The sequence below is a fragment of the Pararge aegeria genome, chromosome 3, assembly GCF_905163445.1.
Source record: "Pararge aegeria chromosome 3, ilParAegt1.1, whole genome shotgun sequence".
In the NCBI taxonomy this organism is placed as follows: domain Eukaryota; kingdom Metazoa; phylum Arthropoda; class Insecta; order Lepidoptera; family Nymphalidae; genus Pararge; species Pararge aegeria.
In genome coordinates this window covers 5,996,673-6,019,148 of record NC_053182.1, presented here as the reverse complement: position 1 = coordinate 6,019,148, position 22,476 = coordinate 5,996,673, and the positions used below count along the sequence as shown (strand labels likewise).

The 22,476-nt window shown below is 34.5% G+C and overlaps 4 protein-coding genes across 4 annotated transcripts; 1 reads left to right on the top strand and 3 right to left on the bottom strand.

Annotated features, from left to right (window-relative positions):
- The first annotated feature begins 33 nt into the window (after positions 1–33).
- On the top strand, positions 34–7,471 carry LOC120637176 (LIM domain-containing protein jub). Its single transcript, XM_039908851.1, has 6 exons — positions 34–1,638; positions 2,185–2,354; positions 2,640–2,702; positions 4,261–4,426; positions 5,114–5,254; positions 6,365–7,471. The coding sequence occupies exons 1-6, from the start codon at positions 138–140 to the stop codon at positions 6,472–6,474; spliced, it is 2,151 nt and encodes a 716-aa protein (XP_039764785.1). The 5' UTR covers positions 34–137; the 3' UTR covers positions 6,475–7,471.
- A 2,146-nt stretch (positions 7,472–9,617) lies between these two features.
- LOC120637257 (uncharacterized protein C18orf19 homolog A) lies at positions 9,618–11,544 on the bottom strand. Its single transcript, XM_039908999.1, has 3 exons — positions 11,090–11,544; positions 10,093–10,238; positions 9,618–9,920 (listed from the first exon to the last, which is right to left on the bottom strand). The coding sequence occupies exons 1-3, from the start codon at positions 11,455–11,457 to the stop codon at positions 9,682–9,684; spliced, it is 753 nt and encodes a 250-aa protein (XP_039764933.1). The 5' UTR covers positions 11,458–11,544; the 3' UTR covers positions 9,618–9,681.
- A 1,208-nt stretch (positions 11,545–12,752) lies between these two features.
- LOC120636962 lies at positions 12,753–15,141 on the bottom strand. The gene is made up of 2 exons (XM_039908540.1): positions 15,138–15,141; positions 12,753–15,043 (listed from the first exon to the last, which is right to left on the bottom strand). Exons 1-2 carry the CDS (start codon positions 15,139–15,141, stop codon positions 13,071–13,073), a joined length of 1,977 nt encoding a protein of 658 aa, XP_039764474.1. The 3' UTR covers positions 12,753–13,070.
- A 2,945-nt stretch (positions 15,142–18,086) lies between these two features.
- Positions 18,087–22,077, bottom strand: LOC120637128. Its single transcript, XM_039908785.1, has 2 exons — positions 22,016–22,077; positions 18,087–21,195 (listed from the first exon to the last, which is right to left on the bottom strand). The coding sequence occupies exon 2, from the start codon at positions 21,192–21,194 to the stop codon at positions 19,212–19,214; it is 1,983 nt and encodes a 660-aa protein (XP_039764719.1). The 5' UTR covers position 21,195; positions 22,016–22,077; the 3' UTR covers positions 18,087–19,211.
- Between the last annotated feature and the right edge of the window lie 399 nt (positions 22,078–22,476).

Below are 22,476 nucleotides of genomic sequence, written 5' to 3'. Positions count from 1 at the left end.
ACAACACTAATTTTGTTTTTACAAGTATTTTTACAATGTTTTGTTAAAGATTACATGAACAAAATTATTATGAATCATTTTTATATGTTTTTATTGTAGTATTCACTTGTGTTAGTAGTTTCCAATTTTGCTTAGTTATGGATTCCTCACGAAGGACCAATTCCGAAGAGCAACGGTGTGTACTGGGTTTGCAAGATTTGAAAATATCCAACAAAGATGACAATGATACTGAGCAAGCGCACTCTGCCTCGACTTCCAACTTAAGTGCTCAAACAAAGACTAGACCTGTCGGTGCGATAGAGAGTTTTACTTTAGAAAATGCCTCTCTCAATCGGCAAGATTACAGTTTTTACGAGCGATCGAATGTAATAGCGTCCTCCAAATTTGCGACTCCCAAACGAGTAGAGACGATAGCATCAATCAATAAACGTGATATTAACACTACTGCGCTTCCGGCTAGCCCTACGCGATCTATAGACTCTATTTCGCAGAGGTCGCTCAGTTACCAAACCGAAGATTTGTACGAAATACCCGGTAATACCAATAGTCAGTATCCGCAACCAGTGTATGAAAACATTGAGTATTACGGCGAGCAACAGTTGCCGCAGCCTCCGTATTACCACCAGCTGTATCAGAGCTCGCCCCTCGTCGCCGAAGGGTACTACAACACACGGTACAGTAAGGCACAACCACAGGTTCCTGTTAATAACAAAACTAAATTAAATCCCCTGCTCTATGAGAATATGCTTTGTCCTGAAAATGATAAGAAGATTGACTATAAAGTGCAGCCTAATCCAGACCAGCAATACATGCAGCAGGGCTCGGTTCCTGGACCCCAGGTGCCCAACACTACTATAAACAGAAGCAGCTCACAGAAACTATTGAATGATAAAAACAAAATAGACAAGGCCCCTCCTCCACCACCCTACATCTCCTCAACAGACAGCTCCAGTAGTGATTATACCGTCATGAAGTCTGCACCACCTAAATACACTGATGTCAGTGCTCTTTTAAAAAATAACAGCTCTGTAAGTTTTGATGATAAAGTTGTGACAATTCCTTCAACCGCTATTTATGCGTCAATCGCACCAAGTGCTCAAAGACCTAAGGCAAATATTGCTACAGAGGTTCAAGGGGCAGTCATTGCTCCAAAGTACTTCCATCCTAAACCAGCTACAACCCACATAGGGAATGGACTGGGGAAAGTGAAGCCTGCTGTTAATGGTAGCTATATTTCCAACCTTAAACCTATTCCTAATAGAATGCAAATTGTAGAGGATACTAATGGGTCTGATTATGTTTGTATGACTGGAGGATCTCCCGCTGCTGCTGTAGCTGCAGCAAATAAGGACAATGTGTCTCTAGCATCGGAATCAATAAGTTCACGTAATATGGCCTCGGGGTTAACATCTATGTGTTCACCTGTTCAGTCACCTGCACCTAGTCCGACTCCTAGCTCAGTCTCACAGCTGTCTGGAGGATCACGAGGCTCCGGAGGTCGTGGGAAGAGCCTTCTTCCTTACAGTATTACACCTCCACGCCCACCGGGGCCTAGTGAAGCACAGCGTAAAATAGAAGAACTAACAAGACAACTTGAGGAAGAAATGGAGAGACAGGATGAGGAAGGAGAATACTTTGGTAAGGACTTAGACATCATACCTATACTGTGTTTTTATTCTTCTTTGTAAGGCAGTATTTTTAGGTTATCTACTCCTGAAAACCCAATAATGTGAACTTTAGCTAGACCAATATCATACAATTCAGGTAATGTAGAATAACAGTAACAGATTGTTTTCTACATTAAGCAGATTCATCATCATTCAACTATTATATATATATATATATATATATATGTATGTTGATTCAATTTATACTAAGCATTATGGAGTAAAGGAATAGTGTAAATCTTTAAACTTCTTTTGACAACCAGCTGGTTCCAATATCTTTATCTGTCAAATCAAGTTCTTATCAAGACCAATTTTCATAATAAATCAATTACTAGCCCACTCAGGGCATAGGTCTCCTCTAAGAGTGAAAAGGGTTTATGCCACCACATTTTTCCTTAATAATTTTTATTAAAACAAGTTTTTAACCACCTCCACCTTAAAGCGATTAACCGTTCGTTTCGTTATGACGACGCGTAAAAACCGATTAAAGTAAAAAATAAATTCTGGTTCCTTTCAGGTATATGCCACACTTGTGGTGCTGGAGTAACAGGTGCAGGGCAAGCGTGCCAAGCAATGGGTAATCTTTACCATACCAACTGTTTTATTTGCTGCTCTTGTGGCCGGGCTTTAAGAGGCAAGGCATTCTATAATGTTCATGGAAAAGTATATTGTGAAGAAGATTATCTGGTAAGTAATTAGCATCTCAATTGTAAGAGGTCCACTGGCAGACCTTTTATACAGATTTCTCCACTCTCTCACTCCACTATCTTGTGTTGCTTATGTCTAGTTACTCCCTTTGACTCCCATGGAAGGTACCAGTGCTTTGCAATATATTTTGCACAAGTGGTGAATTAAATTTTGTCCATTGAGCAACATTGTCAAATGAAATGTATAAATTAATGTCTCATTCAAAATAATTTATTTTAAATAAACTGTCTTATTCCTATAATACATTCAAACCCTTTCTTTTAGTACTCTGGATTTCAACAAACTGCAGAAAAATGTGCAATATGTGGGCATCTAATAATGGAAATGGTAAGTGTATATTTAAAAATAAATTAAAATGTCCCACTGCAATTCTTAGAACTGTAAGCAGATAAGGTCCAAATATATTATTATTCTTCTAGTACATGCACTTGTTTGTGTATCCACTCAATATGAGCAACAATGATATTAGCTCTTATCAATCTGCATTATTATCTGTTCCCATTTTAGCCACCTTTGAACTTCTTGAACTGTATTTCTAGTTATCTAGCTTTTATACCTTTAACTTCGATTGCTACAAAACTCCAGATCATAAATACAAAACATGCCAGATTTGCCACCTAAAAATTCACACGAATTCAAGACCTCAAGTGCCCTCATACGAATTCAAGCCGGCGATAAATGTTATGCCAAAGTGCATAAAGATAACATAAATTATAAGGAGATATATTTTATCAAAGACTACTAAGATAAACAAAGTTTAGAAATTTGTGTAACAGCCTGTCTGAAGTAGCACCAAAAAATTGTAATACAAAATATATTTCCAGATACAGGTGCTGTCAAATTTATCATATTACAGTTAATTATTAAATTCAAATTTTATGTTAAATTTCAGATATTCTATGTTCCAATATTATCATCAAATAAAAAAGTGTGTCTGTTTCTTTGGTCGGCCCAGCTGCACAAATTTTGATGAAATATGGCACATAGTAATAATAATAATAATTTATTAACCAAAATTCACAAGTAGACTTAAAACTATTATGGTGTAATCATAAATTCTTACGAATTTTGCCGTACACCACAGTGCCGTCGACAAAAGGTAACATCTACAGAAAATAATTAACACCCACCTACTTACTACATCAATCAAGATATTCCATATAAATAAAATTCCTTCAATATAATTAGGTAGATACATCGGAAGTTTAAAATTGGTAGTAGGTAGGCAGGTAGGTACTATAAATATATTTTAATATTAACTAACAATCTTATTTAAACCTATATCCTATAACTTTATTAGTAATGTTAACTATTACTATTTAAACTATTGCTATTTACAAAAAACCTTAAGTGGATAACAAAGCAGGTAGTTTAAAAATGCGGTAAGTTAATGCCACGAACGTTCATCGAGCAACGCAATACAGGATGTTCAGTTGTCGCATATTTTTAGGAATTAACTGTTATTGTACTTTGAAATTGTAATTCTTTGATAGTAATGTTTTAATTTAAATTTAATTACATGTATAGTTTGTATCCTGAAGATGGACATAGGATATTTTTTTTCCTCAGAAAAGAATCTGAGATATTAGAAACTTGTTAATATTTATAAAAATATCGTTTGTATGCTATGCATTACTTTACACCAAACCAATCAGCAAACATTTCTTGCATTCCACTGTCCATCAACATTGTTTTTACATATATTTCATTGTTTCTATAAACTTTTTTTTTCTGGCAAAATGGTTAGTTCCCATGGGATATTTAATAAAATGAAACAACTGTGTTGTAAGTTCTTGTTCTTCTCTTACTAGGATGGTTTCTGCACCTCTTCTGTATTTAAATTATTACATGTTTTAAGTGCATTGAATAAGGTCTATCTTTTCAGATTTTACAAGCTATGGGGAAGTCGTATCATCCTGGTTGTTTCCGTTGCTGCATCTGCAATGAGTGTCTGGATGGAGTTCCCTTCACTGTGGATGTTGACAACAAAATCTACTGTGTCAACGATTACCATCGAATGTTCGCTCCTAAATGTGCTAGCTGTGGCAAAGGTTAGTGCTTTTTTTTAACATTAGTATTAATTTATGGATTTTGTGTTGTCTCTTGTTTCAAAAGTATCTCGAGTTTTTCTACTCGATGGCGCTACAGTAACTATAAGACACATAAACAGGCATATACTAATTTTGACATTGGCGGAAGGCGAGCCGTAGCTTAATGTTGGAAGCGCTCAGGCCCCGATTGCCACAGTCGCAGGTTCAAATCCTGTCGGTTCTGTAATTTTTATATGTTAAATAGTGGATTCGACTTTGTAGTTAAATATCCAATGATTTCAGGATGCAAGCTCAGCTCTCTACATTTAATTTTTTAATAAACTAGATGTTGAAAGGCTGCAAACTCGGCTGTTGAGTTTCTACAAACTGGGTACACAGTTTTTGGAATCACAGCCGAGTTTGCAGGCTTTCAACATCTAGTTTGTTGAAACTCAAACTGTTGTTGTCTTTTCGGTGCATTTTTAGTTTAAGGAATTTAATATGTCAAATGCTTACATACATCGCGAGGAAACCTGGAAGCCTGAGAATTCTCTATAACGCTCTCAAGGGTGTGTGAAGTCTGGCAATATGCACTCGGCCAAACTAAATTCCCTTTATTACAAGAGGAGGCCCATGTAGTTGGCCGGTGATGGGTTGATGATGATGTTGGTGAAACAGTAGGTCATGTTGTTTCGGCTGTGTTCGCAGGTATAACCCCGGTGGAGGGGACCGACGAGACAGTGCGCGTGGTGTCCATGGACCGCGACTTCCACGTGGACTGTTACATGTGCTGCGTGTGTGGCATGCAGCTAACCGACGAGCCCGACAAACGCTGCTATCCACTAGCTGGTAAGTGACAACCAGTTTACATTAACGTTTCGGATGGCACGTTGACGACGGACTTCAATCCGATATATCGCAAAGTGTATATCTTTATCGTAATTTATGCGCTTTTGTGACCAAACATTGGAATTAAAGTCTCCCGCATTATCGATATATCCTTTGATGTTTTGATAGCATTCGATTATGAGCCAGTTAACGTGACGTGACGTGACGCGCCGTCATTGTGATGCGTTTAGCGAATACTTGCATGTTTTCAATTGAAACAGAAAAGAATTAAATTAATAATAAAAAATGACGTAACTGTTCAGCAGTCCATTGCGCTATTTTTCTCCATTGATACTGCGATGGATTTCAACTCTTCTTGATGGCTTAGGTGTGCGTGTGGGCGATCATTCCCTATCGTGAGTGGAGGCATCTTTATGTGGTTAATATTTCATCAACACGCACGAAACGTTTTTTATCCACGTTTCTGAAACGTACCGCTAGGATGTGGAACGCTCTCCCGGCAACTGTGTTTCCTTCCACGTATAGCTCGAGTACCTTTAAAGCAAGAGTGAATAGGCTTTTTCTAGGCAAGCGTGCTCCAACCTAGACCTCATCATTGCTTTCTAACGGGCATGGGAACGCTAGCCTAAAGTTAATAAAAAAAAACATGTAATTACGCCTGCTTCTATCCAAAATTGTCTATCAGTTCTTGACGAACGTTTGCGTGGGAGGTTAGTCTCTATGCATCGTGATAATCGAAAATAAGACTTGACTTACATAATAATATTGTTACATTTTAGAGGTGGTGTAGGAGGTTAATGGAATATATCATTATTCAGTCTTATTTAATACATCATCACAGACGATGCATTTTTGTTTTGAAAACCCCGTGGCCTCAGTCTTGATTAATCCTCAGTATTAACCGTTCAATAAACAAGTACAGATCCATGATCCATATACTAACGATTGAACGAAGCTATGAACGCGACCATCATCATCAAACATAAATGCGACCATTTTTTTGTTCTTTATCGCACACAGACAAAGTTGACCTGTTTTCCAAACTAGTTGAGACAGTGTCCCGTCAAACAGAAAGGATAAATGTGTTAATCATTATTTTATCCCTCACAGGCAAGTTGATGTGTCGCGCCTGCCATTTGTCAACCATCGGCGCGTCCACAGGGCCCGGAATGCCACCAGCGCCGCACCTTTCCCCAGCCTCCTACCAGTATATGGGCTAACTCGTAACATTGAATACTGTTTGAGACAGTTGTGTGTGCTTTTGCATTGATGTTGCAAAAAGCTGTGATTTAATTGAATTGTTCAAATAAATAACTTTTGTGAATGGTAGTAGTGAAAGCGTTATTAGATTTAAAAATAATTAGTCTATGCATTGTTCGCACTTAGGGGCGCGCCAATCACCATTTACCATTATGAGACTTCAGTGACAGTTTTAATTCTCCATACATTTGCGTTGATCCAATAATCCATGTAAACAATATTTGTATTAATTACTTATTAATGCAAACTAAAAGTTAAAAATATTAAGAAACATAAATTCAGACAGAAAAAAACATTTTAAATTTAATTTATTGCAACACATTTTTAAACGCAATGCTTTAATTGCCTAAGCCTAAGTGCGTTAGACTAATACGGACGTCTCATGTTGTACATTTTTCTTAATGTATATATGAAATAACTATTTTGAATGGTGGTATTTTAAAGCTTTTTCAGGTTTAAGTTTAAAACTTTACATCTTCTTACAAATCAATTGGATTGAGAGAAAACTGAAAACTGAAAATTTCATTACTTTGCCTATCGTGGGTGGGAATATAATTGTATGTAACGCAGACATTTTATTTAGTCTCGTAAATTCTAAAAATGAGCTTAATGTAAGCGTGACAGGGAGAAGCGCAAGTCTTTGCATTGTAAATTTTATACAATAGTAATTTATACGCCTGTGCATGCATTGAACCGTACAAAAATAATTTGACAAACAGTTTTTGCAATGCAAAATGCATTGCGATGCTTGTCACTGTATGTGCTAGCCATAATGGTGCAACAATCATGTTTGTCATTAGATCTAATACCTATTTATGACAGTGCAGTATTCAGTAACTTTTCGGACTGTTTCTTTCATCCTGACATCATGTTATCATTAGTTTACAACTAGCAATTTCAAATGATGCATGTCGTATGAAGATAGAATGGCAACCTGTCTTAAAAGTTATTGAATAAGTAACATTTTCCGCTCTGTCGTAGCTAAAAGTTACGGTTAAGTACAAAAATAACTTTTAGTGGCCGTTCGGAAGCCTGACTGGCTTTACGTTACACGAACTAGGTGTAATGGCCCAATTGTAATGTTTTTTTTGAGATATATACGCCTCAGTGGCGTGAAATTTTATGACCAATCAAAACGCGCCATAAGCAAGACTTGTGACTGGTCGCATATATAACGCAAATTTGCACGCCAGCTCTGACACAGGCGCGACGTGTTGCTTTGACCTTGCCAAAACACCTGCTTTGTTTGAATGTTCTCTTTTTTATTGAAGAGGTATTCGCGAAATTACTAAAGGTCGGGGTTATAGTAATAGGAAAGAGGCGTGTTGACTTTTTATAAAATTTATGATAAAAATTATATTTAAGCCAAATTCATTAATTTGCAGTTTCTCTACAACTAGCAGTTTGGAGATTGCAGAGGATTTATGAGAAAACAGAGTAGTATTAAAAGTCTCAAAATGTAATCATTTATCGCCCAGATTAATTACTTTTAGTTGAAAAGAAAACGTTGATAGTCCCTTCAGTACATTTTTTTCCCATAGAAATATCTTTAAATAAAATTTGAAGAACGTTTTCTATATAAATACTATTTAATTAGAAATTATTGAGTATTTTAGGTATTTAATTTTTCTTAAATTACTTATTTTTAATGAAGACATTTTAATGAATATTGAGACAACTTCAGTAAGAATAAGTAATTTCAAGGAATTCTTAGCAATCGTCAAAACAATCTGAAGCCTAAACATAATGCAAATTTCAACTTGAATCCGGTCAGTGGTGTTGCCACACTCTCAATGTTTGAGTAAAAGTCAATGTTTCCTGTAGTTTACGAAATCACTTACGTGGTAGGTACTGTTTCTCGTTATCGTGGTATGGGACTATCTATAATGAAATCATATGTAAATCCATATGCTCAATGTATGTAGCTATTTTTATGGTAGAACAAATTTTAGCATTACAATATGTTTGAATCGAAGTGAATCAATTTTAAGTTTCAAGCTTTAATGTTAGGTAGTCTTTAACAACTTTATATGTGCTGTATAGTTTATTAAGTGGAAATGGGATTAGAACTGGTGGTACTGTAGTGGTTTTTGGTATAGATGTGCGACTGAGAAATAAAATGTAGATTATAATAAATTAATTCGATTTTAGTGTATGCATGATAATTATTGTTAGATAGATAGGTATTGATATAATCAAATGCAATTTAATGGAGCCAGAAAAGGTTCTTGCCTACATTTTTTATGTGATATAAAAATAATTACTTATACTCGCTACCCAATAGCATTGGAATTCAAGTGTTCATAAATAGTAAAGCAGTACATTTCTGATTTAATTAGGGCTAAATTTTTTTCTTTGCATAATATTATTATGTAAACGGTATTTCCTTTCTTTTTATTTTCGTTAGTTGAGTTGAGTGTGCAAAATGTAATTACCATTTTATCAATTGATAATTCAGAAAATATTAGAAAGAGATAAATGTATTTTTTCTTATTTTTTTTTGTTTTTACTAAGTAACAATTAGACATTTCATGATACCAAACACAAAAGACAGATAAGGGTTGAATTTGTAAAAAGAGAACTATGCGAGTATTCTTATTCGTATTATCTAGAAATTCTGTCTGTGTATTACGAAAAACAACTATTGAAAATCTTTTTGTTATTTAGAGAATAGCTGCCAGAAGGACCTGAGCACCAATCCTCATATATTTTGCACATATAAATTACTGCCTTTGCACCTGTCAAATCAATGAATTTTATTATTTTATTTTTATGTCTTTGATGCATTTATTAATTTTATTTTCTTACAAGAGACAGCACATCTGGTTCTATTAATTCTTACTACATTTATACCATATACATACTTATGATTATTGCCTAAAAGAGAAATAGCACCATTGAAGCATTCCAGTTATGTGCTGTCCTGTTATGTAGGTACTTAATCTATTTAATTTATGATATTTGTACATTTTGATGCCTAAAATGTGTTTTTCATAATCATTTGTCATTAAGTAAACAATTCTTTGTTAAATAATACTTTTGTATTTATATATTTTAACCAATAAATAATTTAAACTATTGTATACAAAGATTTTTAAATTTCCCAGTTTGTGAATTAAATTATATATGCAAGGCTTTGAAAGATGAATCTTCTGAAAAAGGTCATTTTACATTTTTTTAACTTTATTTTTCATATTTTTCATTTCTGTCTTATACCGTCGCATTTCATCCATTACTTGTGTTTTTTTTTCTTGTATTTGGGTCTGGTAGTGCTGTTTACTTTCATGAAATCTATCTTGAATGTTATCCTTCTTTTCTTGCAGCATTTCCTTGATTCTTTCTCTTGAAGGGACTGGTTTGATCCAACCAATAGCTGTCAGTCTTTTTATTGCATATGTGGTTCCACCTTTAATATAAATGAAGTACCTAATCAGATTACTCAAAATTTTTACAAAGCAATTAGGTTTTGGTTTAAGATATATTCTCTTGTAAAGAACATAGCAATCATTTGAGATAATAACTCTACAGGTTAATGTAAATTATGACTATTTGTTGATTTGATATGTGAATGTTATTACCAACAGTAACAGCATATCGCAGAGGCGTAATCAGCTTATAACAGGCCAGTGCAAGTGCTAAATATCCTGCACCAGTTTCTCTCAGTGGTGTAAGGAGTTTTTCACTCACACCTAGGGATTCCATAAGGCTTACAACATCTACTCCACTGAAAAGAAAATATGATATTACATTTCTTTATTATTTATTGACTAGTCCTAAGTTGTCTGCTGTCTCATTCCAAAGTATGACATTTGTACACTTGTAATCCCATAGTTTTTAACTACAAAACCATAACAAATAAGTGGACCTAATGTGCTTATCTTTGAGTTGAAATATGACTAATTACTTACAAATTGTCTTATGGAAATTAGAAAGCAGATTGCTTTTGCTAGTCATGGTAGTAAGTAGACCAAACCCACTCTGGCCAGCCCAGTTGAAATTTAGTTTTTATAAATTCCAGTTTAGGAATTTATAAATAAGAAACACATTAACTTACTGTTTGATCTAGTTAAACTATATTATACATAGATACCTCTAATAACATCCAGTACCATAGTTTGATGCAACATTTTATTATGTCATCATGAGATATAACAAGTACAGAGAAAATTTGAAGACCAGGAAAACAAATACATGCAATTTGATGATGCAATAACCCAATAGGGTATATACATAAGAATATTGTGCAAATGCCTTACCTTCTTCTTCTTCGCCTTGCCTTACCTTAACCACTTAAGGAAAATACTGAAAATGACTGTCAGAATGTCAGAAAAATCTGCATGGCATGGTCCAACTTGTTAGTGAAAAAATAAATGACTTCTACAGTTTTTACAAAATATTGTTCTTCTTTTTCCTTTACAAGGTTATGTGTGTACCTAGACCAAAATAGTGTTATAATTTACTGCAAATAAATATGCATTACCACAAATTTATTAAACATGAGTCTTGATTTCTAGCTTACTTAGGTTAACCAGGAGTTAATTGTTACCCTAAAAAAACCTGTTTATGAAAACTTACCTTCTTACACAGTAGTAACATCCGCCGAACCATAAAGCTGATGTTGTCATGTGTACAGGGAGGAGGACATACCAGTAGTCTTTATACATTTGCTTAAACCTTTGTATGAGACCAGGTTTTTTCTCGGGCTCCTGTTTAGGCTTGGGATCGCCACTTTGCGTCGTACATTGTCGAACGGGCCTAGCTAACAACTTTACTTCTTTTTCCAAAAGTGTAGGCCTCTCTAAAGCAATATTCTGATATCGCACGCCGTTGCAGAAAAGTCTTACAGGATAGTGTTTCCGGACACTCCATTTCACCGGCTTGGTTTTAGTAATATTCCGAATGAATAAATTATTTATATTTAAAATCCTACACGTTAGAGCCATTTGTATTATTTTATTGGAAAATACCTATCAAATTCTACACATTTTTTCTAAAATGCAACAACTAAACCTAATTTTGAACCATTTACCGATAACTGACAGTGACATTGACATTTAAAGAATTTTGCATATAGGCTGGAGCAAAACATATCGACACATTTTAATGCGATTATCGATAATATAATTAAAGTTTTTATTTTAATTCAATAGAATTTTGATGACATGACTCTAGTTATATAATTTTACTAGACTCCTTGAATGCGAGGAATTTTCTAAAATCCAACTCCTCTGGCGTTTTCTCTAATAGAGCGTAATTTTATAATAATCAATAAAATAAAAATTATTTTAATGTTAAGCACAATTTTTTTTCGGATAGTTTAACAATAAATATTACAAACACGCGTCATGCAGGACCAACAAAATCAGCTTGTATTTGATATTTATCTCTATAATTAGAGTAAGGAATGTTAAAAAATATCGATATTTTTGTCTACTTGCTCGTCTCTAACCGAACTTTGACGTTTAAATAGAGAAATTGGAAAATTATGAGGAAAGCCATAAACAAGAATTGAATTATTAACAAATTAAAACTATGATTTTTATATTTTGGATATAAAATTTGAATTCTATTTTATCTTCAAATGATTGTTAAATTCATGCGTACTTAGTTCATTTCACTAACAACTACTATTGCAGGTCGAAGTTATGAAATAGACATTTCTTTTTCTTTACTGACCACTCTAGTTCGTGCCTTTTCCAAGCTACTTGACACTGGCAAAGTACATTGTGCTGTTTTGGCACTACGAAAAGCCATAAATCAAAAGAAGAAGAAGAAGAATTGAATTGAAATTATGAGGAAAGTAGACAAGCAAAGAGAATCCCTATGGGAAAGAATAAAGAAAAAAAACAAAATTAAAAAGAAAAGACGACCTAGGGTACACATTCATTGACTCGCATTAACGGCAACCTGCAAACAGGCATGTAATGGTACATTGAAAGGTTTTAAATCAGAAACCTTTACGTGCACAGACCTAGGCCTGCGTTTACGTTCTGTATGGTGTTGTGCATACTCAGATACGGGACCAAAAAGATTCTTGTGGTGTGCTACGTGCCCACCGCAGTTGACAAGTATCTTTTTATATCATTTGTACGATAACAGCTTTTGTTTGTAGGTTTTCCATTTATAACTGGCTTTATGTCCATAATAATTACAGCCACAAAGCAAATTAATATCTAATGACGAATTTCATTAAAACACAGTTTATTAACGTAATATTTTTATATATTTACACTTAGTTGATAATGCACAACCGTGTGAGATGGAGTAAGTACTTTGGTCATATGATGAGAAACGAAAAATATGCTCCTTCAACGTCACCAAACTGTATCTAATGAACCGGGATGGTTAGACGGATGAAATTTTCAGATGATGTATATCTGTTGCCGCTATAACAACAAATACTTAATTACTAAAAAAACAGAATAAAATAAAATATTATTCTGTTTGCCGCTTTTATAGATAATGCTGCGCGAGTCCGAATCGCATTTGGCCGATATTTCATTAATCACTATGTTAACTGCAAGCTGCAAGTGCTATTGTTCGAAATGTAAATCTGTTAGATGCAGTAGCAGTACAGTTTAAGTATATGGTTGTGAATGCAACGGCTCTGACTACCATAAAGGTTAAGGCGACTAACGGTGCCGGCTAGTGACCACATTTCGCTGTTGTTTCTCAGGGTTCCTTCAAACACCGCTTTACCAGGCTCCGTCCGTATTACTACCATGTATTCCCTCCACTCGAAATCATGTTCTGGCGAACTTACTTCCATTTCTGTAATCTCTATTACTTCAACGAGTTTCAATCGAGCACATTGGCTGTAATCATGCATCAGCAAGTTAAGTTCTTGTACCAACCGACCAGCAATTTCCAATGCTTTTGTACTTCTAGCAGATAGTTTCTTCCCCTTGTGGCACGTACACCAATGATCGTTAATATAAGCCATAGCACATGTACGGTTTCCGGGTACTGGTAAAAACAAACTTATACCTTTATTGCGAGCCAAGTATAATTGATTGCTACGATGCTCGATCATTTCATTTTCTATTTGTTCCAAGTTGATAAGATCAAATAGAGTAGCATGTATATCATATGGTGTAGTGAGATGATGTCTGTTCATTTTCAAATTGTTGTACGCTCTGTAGTACTTTTTACGAAATGTGGGAGGTGTTAACATGTACACAAATGGTAAACGTTCCTCTAGTCGCCCTTGGTTTGTTGATCTTATTTCGCCCCATCTTATCCCATGATCGCTTAAAAGAATTACAATTGTATCATTTAAATAGCCAGAAGCAGATAGTTTTTTGAAGAATTGTGCGTAATCGTCATCCATCACCATTGGATAGTTAAGGTAATCATGACTCATTGTTACCTCCCAAAAAAATCCAAACAACTTGTTTGTTTTCAAAGTTAACGTTAGATTTTCTATGTAATCCAATAATACAGCATAGAAATATTTTTCTTTCATACATAATAAAGAATTGAAATCTTTATTAACTCCCACATTATTTTCTGCTTCATTAATAAATGTATGTATATAGTAATCAGTGGGAGTTCCAATAAATCCAGCTTGTGCGTAATTAAAAGTTCCAAGACTAGAACTGTCTTCACCAAAAGCTGTATAATATCCTGCCTGCTTGAAATATTCCCAAATAAAGGGACAATTGTCAAAAGAAGATCCTTCATGCGGAATACAAGTAGTGTTTAATGCTTGTTCTGAAAATCCCATTAACATTGGTACTAAATTTGGAAATGTATTGTCACCAACTTTGTTGTAGCCCTGTAATTCTACAGCACCGTTTTCTCTCAAGAATTTTAATGTATTTGGCATAGTTCTGTAAAAATTAAGCCTTGATACAGCATCAATGCCCATTACAATAACATTGTATGCTGTTTTGTTGATCGGAATATCGTAGGATAGCTTCTTTTTTGGTGTGAACGCAAAATATTGTTGATAAACTTTAACATTATCTACATTACATTCAACTTTCACGAATTCATCGGCCACCTTTATGACGTTTGTGAATTTATTACATTCGCTATAATTTACACGATTATCGATGTATGTTGCTGTGATGTCCTGGATATACAAAGGACGGTAGAAGGATTTGTAACAGCAATCGAAGTTTCTATCGCTGGTAAAATTATAATGTTCTTTGTTTTCGTTTCGCACCCAGATGTGAGTTCTATTGTTTGCTAGCAGTGCAAGGCTGGACTTCGGACAGGGTTTTATCTCTTTCGGATATTTAACAAGATTTTTAACTTCTTCCCCTAGATGTTTCAAAGCAGGTATAGTACACCCATTAGTTTTTATCGTATAACTTTCACTGAAAACACTCGTGAGCACTTTATGCCGATTGATCTCGATAGATGCTTCATTAGGATATACAACTTCGGCAATCCTATTGATGGATAGAATGAGAAAGCTCCCGCCAAAAGCAGTAGCCAGAAAGAACAAATACTTCAGTCGCACCTGCATAGAACCGTTCTTGTCAACGCTTCCACTTGTATAAATCGTGTAACTCACAGGCACTGAAAGAAAAATTAGGAGTCTTATTTTTCAATGAATACAAACAACAAAAAGAACATTGACTTTTAAAACGGTATGAATTTGATAATTATGTACGCATCATGGAGCCATTATAATATTACATATTTTGTTATATTTTATGAAAAGAATTTTTCCTTGTAGTGACCAGACCGTAAACATTTTTGGCCTTCTCACACTTACATAGTACATTGTTATCTAACAAAGCCTCTTTCGTTCAACTAGCGCTGGTATTAGGTGTAACTTTGACTTGTCTGAAATTATCCACTAATGCTTCGGGATCTTCGTTTCAAATCTAAGAGTTATGTTAAACGATCATTTATATAAAGAGTAACTTTGTTTGACTTGGATAACGTAAATTTAAAATGGCGGTGCGTAAGGTGATGTTCTCTAAGAAAACGAATTTGGAAATCTTGCAGAAAATGTATGAATTCATTTAAAAAATGCATGGCGGCCAAGATAAAGACGGTCAAAAATAAAAAAAAAATATCGTTTTGGCTCCAGTATCGATTAAAGAGGGCCCTAAGGAAAGGCCCGAGAGGAAAAAGCCTATTTCTGGTTCTATTTTATACAAATCTCTTCACTAAACTAAAATGCTAATGCTATTCTTCTTCACTCGAAACAATAAGAAAAGGACAGTACTACTTTATGTCACTTCCATTTAGTTTAGTTCAGAGATTTTATTACAACAGAATCAGCATCAATGTGTTCGTGTTTATCTTTGGAAAATGCAATTAGTATCAGAATATTTTATTTCAAGTAATGACTGTGGTCAGACAAAAAATAAAAACCTGGCACTTTCTGGTAGTACTTTATATCGGATGCATTGATATGGATAAACAATATCTTATCAATATCAATAATGTACCTACTAGATAGTAGGTACATTAGTTATCGTAGATCTACACGCATAATAAGGCAAGGGTATATTTAGGAGAAATAAAATGCATTTGAACATAACGAATCATCAGATTTATTCATTTCTACATATTTAATACCTATAACAAGATGTTTACTGATACGGTAACAAAATAATGAATTGCAGGTATTTATCTAGATAAGTAGGTATATAGCGGTGCCATTTCTGGAGTAGGTAGGTACAAATCTCTGAACTAAACTAAATTGATGGGTCTATGAATAATGCTATATTTTGTATCATAAACAGTAAAAGTAATGGCACTACTTGTAATGAATGTGTCAATTCTTTTAAGTTTAAGAGATTTGTGTGCAACGGGATTTGCACTATTATACTAAGTACTCTATAAAATAGGTTGTATTTGTTTCAAGATGTAAAGTTAGAGTCAACCGGTTCGTCTACAGATATACCTATCAGGATCAGGGTTCAGTCAGTGGCTGATAATAAAAGATTGCTTACTATTTCTGTGTAGTAGGTACCTATATATATATACTAGCAATAGTGGCAACTACATCGACTTTAAAAAAAACTTTAAAACACTTTGGTTTTATTATATCGTGTTCTATTTAGTTCTATGTTTTTTTTTAATTTATTAGTTTTTTCAGTGTGAAAAGATAAATCGATTTCATACCTTTGGTATTATATCGGTTTTAGCTCGAGTAAGTTGGTATTAGCATAGTCCTAACATATTTACTTAACATAACTATCTGATATGTTTAGTAAATATGTGAGGACTATGCTGAAAAGTACGAATTAGGTTAATTCTAAATGTACGAATACCTGTGATACCCTGGCCACTGACCGTGATTTATTATCTATATGAACCATTTTGTTTTAAAGTTTATTTTAAAAATACTGAAGCAATTTCTACACATTTATATTTCAAAACACGCATATATTCCAGGCATTTTATTAGCCTATTAATGATAGTACAAGTATTATATTTCATAGAACAAATCAACGTTGAGATAATATGTCCACTAGCCAACTTAGGTACATCAACAACCTCGTATATATTTATGGATCTAGTAGTTTAGAAGATACGGCCCTACTGTAGCTAACTACGGATAATTAATTATTGTTTTTTTACTTTTATCTATCTTTATAATCTATAGAATACAGAAACAAATAGAACTTGAATCAAAACATTTTCAATAATAGTAATACAATTTAATACATTTTTAATGAATATCCAAGAAAACAAGTTTGATTTTGATATTAAAAGGTATCCATAAAACTTCTTAGTTATGCTCAATCATAAAATGAAATCATTATATTATATTTTGTTGTTGCTAATCCTGGGGTAATCCTTCATTCTGACTTCATTCAAACTCGTGGTGGAGCTTAAATCCTCCAAGCTGGTCCAAAGCTGGTTGACGATCTTACGATTACTATATTAGGCGTGCTAGACCAAATTCACACGCGGTTATATAACCGCATGATAGGAAAAGGGCCTTTACGATTATTATCTAAACCAACGAAGTAGTCCAATAAATAATATATAAGAATTAGTCCAAAAAATAATAATAAATAATTCTCTCTTAATTCTAACAAGGTTTGTCCATAAAAAAATTACTAAACTTCATTAATAATTATTAGTACCTTCACTTTTCTACATTAACAAAAATGTACACTATAAAAATATACCTAACTTAAATTTCATTTTTCAATACTCGTGGAAGATTAAGTTAATTGTTAACCTAGCTATTTCTAAATTACGTGAATAAAAATAAGTTTGTGCGACTACACATTTAACAACCTTATTCTTTTGGATATTAAGTTTATTACGTACTAATGAAACAAACAAACAAGAATTGTATATAAGAATACTGAATATTATTACCCAAGAATTATTATTATATATGCGTATTTGTAAGCTTTAATGATCGCAATTCAAGTCTCAGATTCCAGTCGATTAAAATTATGTATGAAAAACATTTTAACGGTTAGAAAATTTAAACGGTCATAAAATAAAAATGATTTATAACCCGAACGATATTGTACTCTTAAGACTACAAGACATGGCATTTAAACGGATTAACCTGTTAAGGGAGACTTTCCATCCAGTGGCGTAGCTAAACCAATCAAATTTATGAAATTCATAGTTCATTAGAACTACGCCACAGGGTCTCCATTGAGCATATAAGGACCCAGTTCATTGTCTGTCTCTACTAGTACCCAAACACACATTAGCGTACATCGCGCTATAAACGATTTCTGCTGCGCTGCTTCATCCACAAACACGTCATCACGTAGGACTCAGAAGTCTCGCAAGCACTAAATAAAGCTATGACTTCTATTCGATCTTGTTTCTCTTTACACGCAATCACGCAGGGGCAGCTAATAATGCACACTGGCTGGTTATACAGTAACACACACTCTTCTTATTAGTCTTGATGTAAAAATTGATTTTGTGCGCATTAGGGATATCAATGCCGTAGAGAATCCCGGCTTAAAACCATTAGCAGGAGTATTTTAATATAGATGACATCCTTGTTTCAGAATTAAGGTCTATTAAGATAATTCTCGGTCCCTCAATGGTGGAAGATGTTTTCTAATTTAGATAACGGAATTTAACTGTTTTAACCACTAGCAAAAGAAGATGCTAACTTGAACTGCAAGATCAAATAAAATCTTGGTGATACTGGATATAGCCATACCGCCGCGCCGCTTTTAACCTGCGTCCTTAGCGGCGTCTAATTCGTATCGTGAGTACTACCATTGACATGACACCTGCCAGAACGCGTGCTTCTTGTGATTGGTTGTTCGCTGGGGGCAACCTTGAACGCCGTATGCAAGTTGGACGCCGCGGTTTGTTTGGCCCTCCCTTTCGTTACGCGTCAATTAAGCGATTTATAACGTCTGTTTGATGCCAATACGAATTAATTGACAAAACGGCAGCGACTTCCGCATGGCATTTATTTCTGTTGGGATGTTCATAGGAACATAGTTAAGTATGTCAGTTAAATCTGAATTTTAAAATAATACTGCTTTTGATTATGGTAGTAAAACCACAGGGCCCTTTACTAATGTATTCCATATTGTAAGCTAGATTTGTAATGTTTTGAGCAAAATTTCAATGGAAATAATACTTATGCGTTGTTTTGTTGCGATTTGACGCTTACAGTACAGACATAAGTGTACTTACCCTAAATACTGACGCAAGTATACTAATGTCTATCCTTTTATATCACAGATATTTGTCTTTTTATATGTCTGCAATTACTTTTTCAGCGTTACTGACAGTAGCAGTACAGTTTGAGTTGGTAGTGATGAATACAATAACCCTGATTGCCGTACATGTTCAAACGGCTGATGGAACCAGCGAGCGACCAGTCCCGAGCGTCATGCCGAAGAGTTGCTTCAAACACTCCATTCCCAGGAGCTGTTCGTACAACAACCAAGAACTCTCTCCATCCTATTTCACTTTCATTTGGTGTCCCCGCCAACATTTCTGTCACTTCGACTAATTCTACAAGCGAGAGCCGAGCGCATTGGGGATGTCCGTGTATCAATGTGTTTAAATGCCCTATTAAATTTCCGGCAGCTTCGTACGCTTCTACGCTGTCGATCGCTATTTTCTGTCCTTTATGACATGTACACCAGTGATCATCTATATCAGCTATCTTACAGGTGCGATTGCCTGGAATTGGTAAAAATAGGCTAATGCTTCTGTCGTTCGCGTAATCAGTTAGAGATCTACGTTTGATGTTTTCGTTTTTTATTTTGTCTACATTTATCAGATCTACTAAAGTTGCGTACACATCGAACGGTGTTGTGAGTCGATGGCTATTTATTTTCATATTTTCGTACGCAAATGAAAAGTTCTCGCGAAACGAATTTGGTAAAAGTATATGCATTAGCGGTAAACGCTCTTCCAATCTTCCCTGTTTTGTGAATCGAATATCTCCCCATCTTATGCCGTGATCGCTCAGCACTATCAAAATAGTATCGTCTAAGTATCGCGTGTAGTCGAGCTTTTTTAGCAGTAGTTCATAATTTTCATCCATAGCCATTGGATAGTTCAAATAGTCATGGCTCATAGTGACTTCCCAAAAGAATCCAAATAGTTTAGAAGTCCTCAGGCTCATCGCTAAATTTCCTATATAGTCCAATAGAACTTTGTAGAAATATTTATTTCCCATGCATATGTACGAATTAAAATCTCTATTATTGCCGGTATAACGTTCAGCTTCGTGCATGAATGTGTGCAGGTAATAATCTGTAGGTGTGCGGCTAAAACCGAATTTTTCGAAATTAAACGTTCCTAAGGTGGCCGTGTCCTCACCTAGTGCTGTATAGTAACCGACATCTTTAAACAAATCCCAAATAAAAGGGCAATTATCAAATGTCGCCCTCATATTAGGCCAGCACGTTCTTTTCAAATCGGTGTCCTTCATGCCGAGAAGAATAGGAGTCAGATTGGGAAAGGTGTTATCTCCAACTTTGTTATAGCCGTGAAATTCGATCGCACCCTTCTTCTTTAAATATGCCAATGTTTTGGGCATCGTTCTATAAAAGTTTAATCTTGAGATAGCATCTATTCCCACTATTATAATATTATATGCTGTTTGATTTTGTGGGATTTCTACAAATTCTTCCTTGAATGACAAGAATGGCTTTTTGGGCGTAAACAGAAAAAACTGTTCATAAAGTATTTCCTCCTTGTAAATGCAAGATACTCTCACGAATTCATTCATAACTTCTATGGAGTTAGAAAATTCAACACATGTTTCATATTTTACTCTATCATCTACGTCCATAGAAGAAATATCCACAATAGCCAATGGTCGATAGAATGATTGGTAACAGCAAGTAATATTCTGATTTCGAGGTACGTCGTAGTATTGCAAATTTTCTTTGTTGATCCATATATGTGTTTCATTATTATCAAGTAAAGATATGTTTGATTGGTGGCATTGTTTTATGTTTTTGGGGCGATCAATAAATTTTTTTATGTCTTCACCGAAAGGATTCAAACCGGGGATAGTGCATCCTTCCGTTTTTATAGTGAAGGTATCGTCAGGACTAACAATCTCGAACCGGTGTGCTCTCCATGCAGAACTTACGTCATTGTTTACAAAAATAATGTCACCTCCATTATTAATTAACAGTAAAAGGAAACTGCCTCCAAATATTATGGCAAGCAGAAAAACGTAACGCATTCGTATCGTCGTCGAGTTTCCTTTTCCTACGAAGATTTTTATCGGTTGACCCATTCTGAAAGAAAAAAGAGTTCTTAATAAACAAAATGGTAACTAGGTAGGTATATTTTAAAGTATTGGTTGCATAAGTAACAATTAAAAATAAGAGGAAGATTTTAACAATCTTGTTTGAAGTGAACATATTTTTAAATATATTTTTATACGTTCTTTTGAGTTCCTATAAAAGTAATTTAATTTTTTGTACTTGTGATGTGATGTAAGTAATCAAGAGCAAACACAATAACGCGTTGTAGGGTTTCAAGAAGATCCCGGTATATGGAGAGAAAGTCTCCAACAAACTAAGACTTGAACGCTTCTTATGATTTATTATAATACAATAGTTCTCATTCCACAAAACGGATTTTTGATTGACAAGCAAGATTTTTGCTGAAACTGGTGATCATGTGATGTGGACGGAAGTCTGCTTCACACCAAACAGGTAACAGGTTTACAGGTTTTAACCTTACTAGAATCTGGATTAGTACTAATTGTTGAACTATTAAAACTAATTAATTAATTCAGGTTTGTTGTCAATCTCTCAATACCTCTTTTGTTATACCTTTATGTAACTTTTTAAAGACAATAGTTTTTTCAGAAGTTATTTCTAAATATTTTATGTGAAATAATAGGTAATTGACATAAAATATTTCAAAAAACTCATAAAGTTATCATTGACATTTGCTAACTAAAGTTTAGTTTTTAATGAGAATGTAATTTAAACATGTACATTATTTATAGGAACTTGTATTTTCAACCAATGAAGTATTTTTAAATACCTTCAATTTACTTAGTGAGCAAACAGAGTGCAGTTTTGAAAGAGAAAACACTTTACTTACCTTATAAAAATAAATACATTTCGTTTTCAAAACACAGAATTTATGTAACACGACGTTGAAAATAGAGCGGTAAAATTATTTATATAGAACTCCATTGCTAGCGATTATCAATAGTTCATTATTTAATTTATTTCGGATGTAAACTCGTAGGTGTTTGTCAACATTTCCCGTGGACATATAATGGGATTAGATACCATTATTTTATAGTTTGTTTGCAGCGGGGCGCACATCAGCGGGTAACTGAGTAGCTCAGGAGGGTTGGACCGCACGGAGGCTGTGTAGAGCATGCGCGGTTTTCTTTAAGGCTGAGTGCAGGCTATGGTGAGCCCGGAATTGAACTCTTCCTAAAATTCTATATTTTTGGTACCAGCATTGGCGCGTGTACTGTACTCATAGCTCATAGGATTATCTTTTAGACGTTGTAGGTAGTGTACAACTCGTATTTGTGAACCATTTTTTAA

Excerpts from the sequence above, each read along its gene's own strand:
- LOC120637257 (XM_039908999.1), bottom strand. The coding sequence starts at position 11,457 with ATGGCTCTAACGTGTAGGATTTTAAATATAAATAATTTATTCATTCGG. Across the intron at positions 10,239-11,089 it reads TGTTACTACTGTGTAAGAAG|TGGAGTAGATGTTGTAAGCC; the intron begins GTAAGTTTTCAT and ends TTTTCTTTTCAG. Across the intron at positions 9,921-10,092 it reads GCGATATGCTGTTACTGTTG|GTGGAACCACATATGCAATA; the intron begins GTAATAACATTC and ends TTTATATTAAAG.
- LOC120637176 (XM_039908851.1), top strand. The coding sequence starts at position 138 with ATGGATTCCTCACGAAGGACCAATTCCGAAGAGCAACGGTGTGTACTG. Across the intron at positions 2,355-2,639 it reads ATTGTGAAGAAGATTATCTG|TACTCTGGATTTCAACAAAC; the intron begins GTAAGTAATTAG and ends CCTTTCTTTTAG. Across the intron at positions 4,427-5,113 it reads ATGTGCTAGCTGTGGCAAAG|GTATAACCCCGGTGGAGGGG; the intron begins GTTAGTGCTTTT and ends CTGTGTTCGCAG.
- LOC120637128 (XM_039908785.1), bottom strand. The coding sequence starts at position 21,194 with ATGGGTCAACCGATAAAAATCTTCGTAGGAAAAGGAAACTCGACGACG.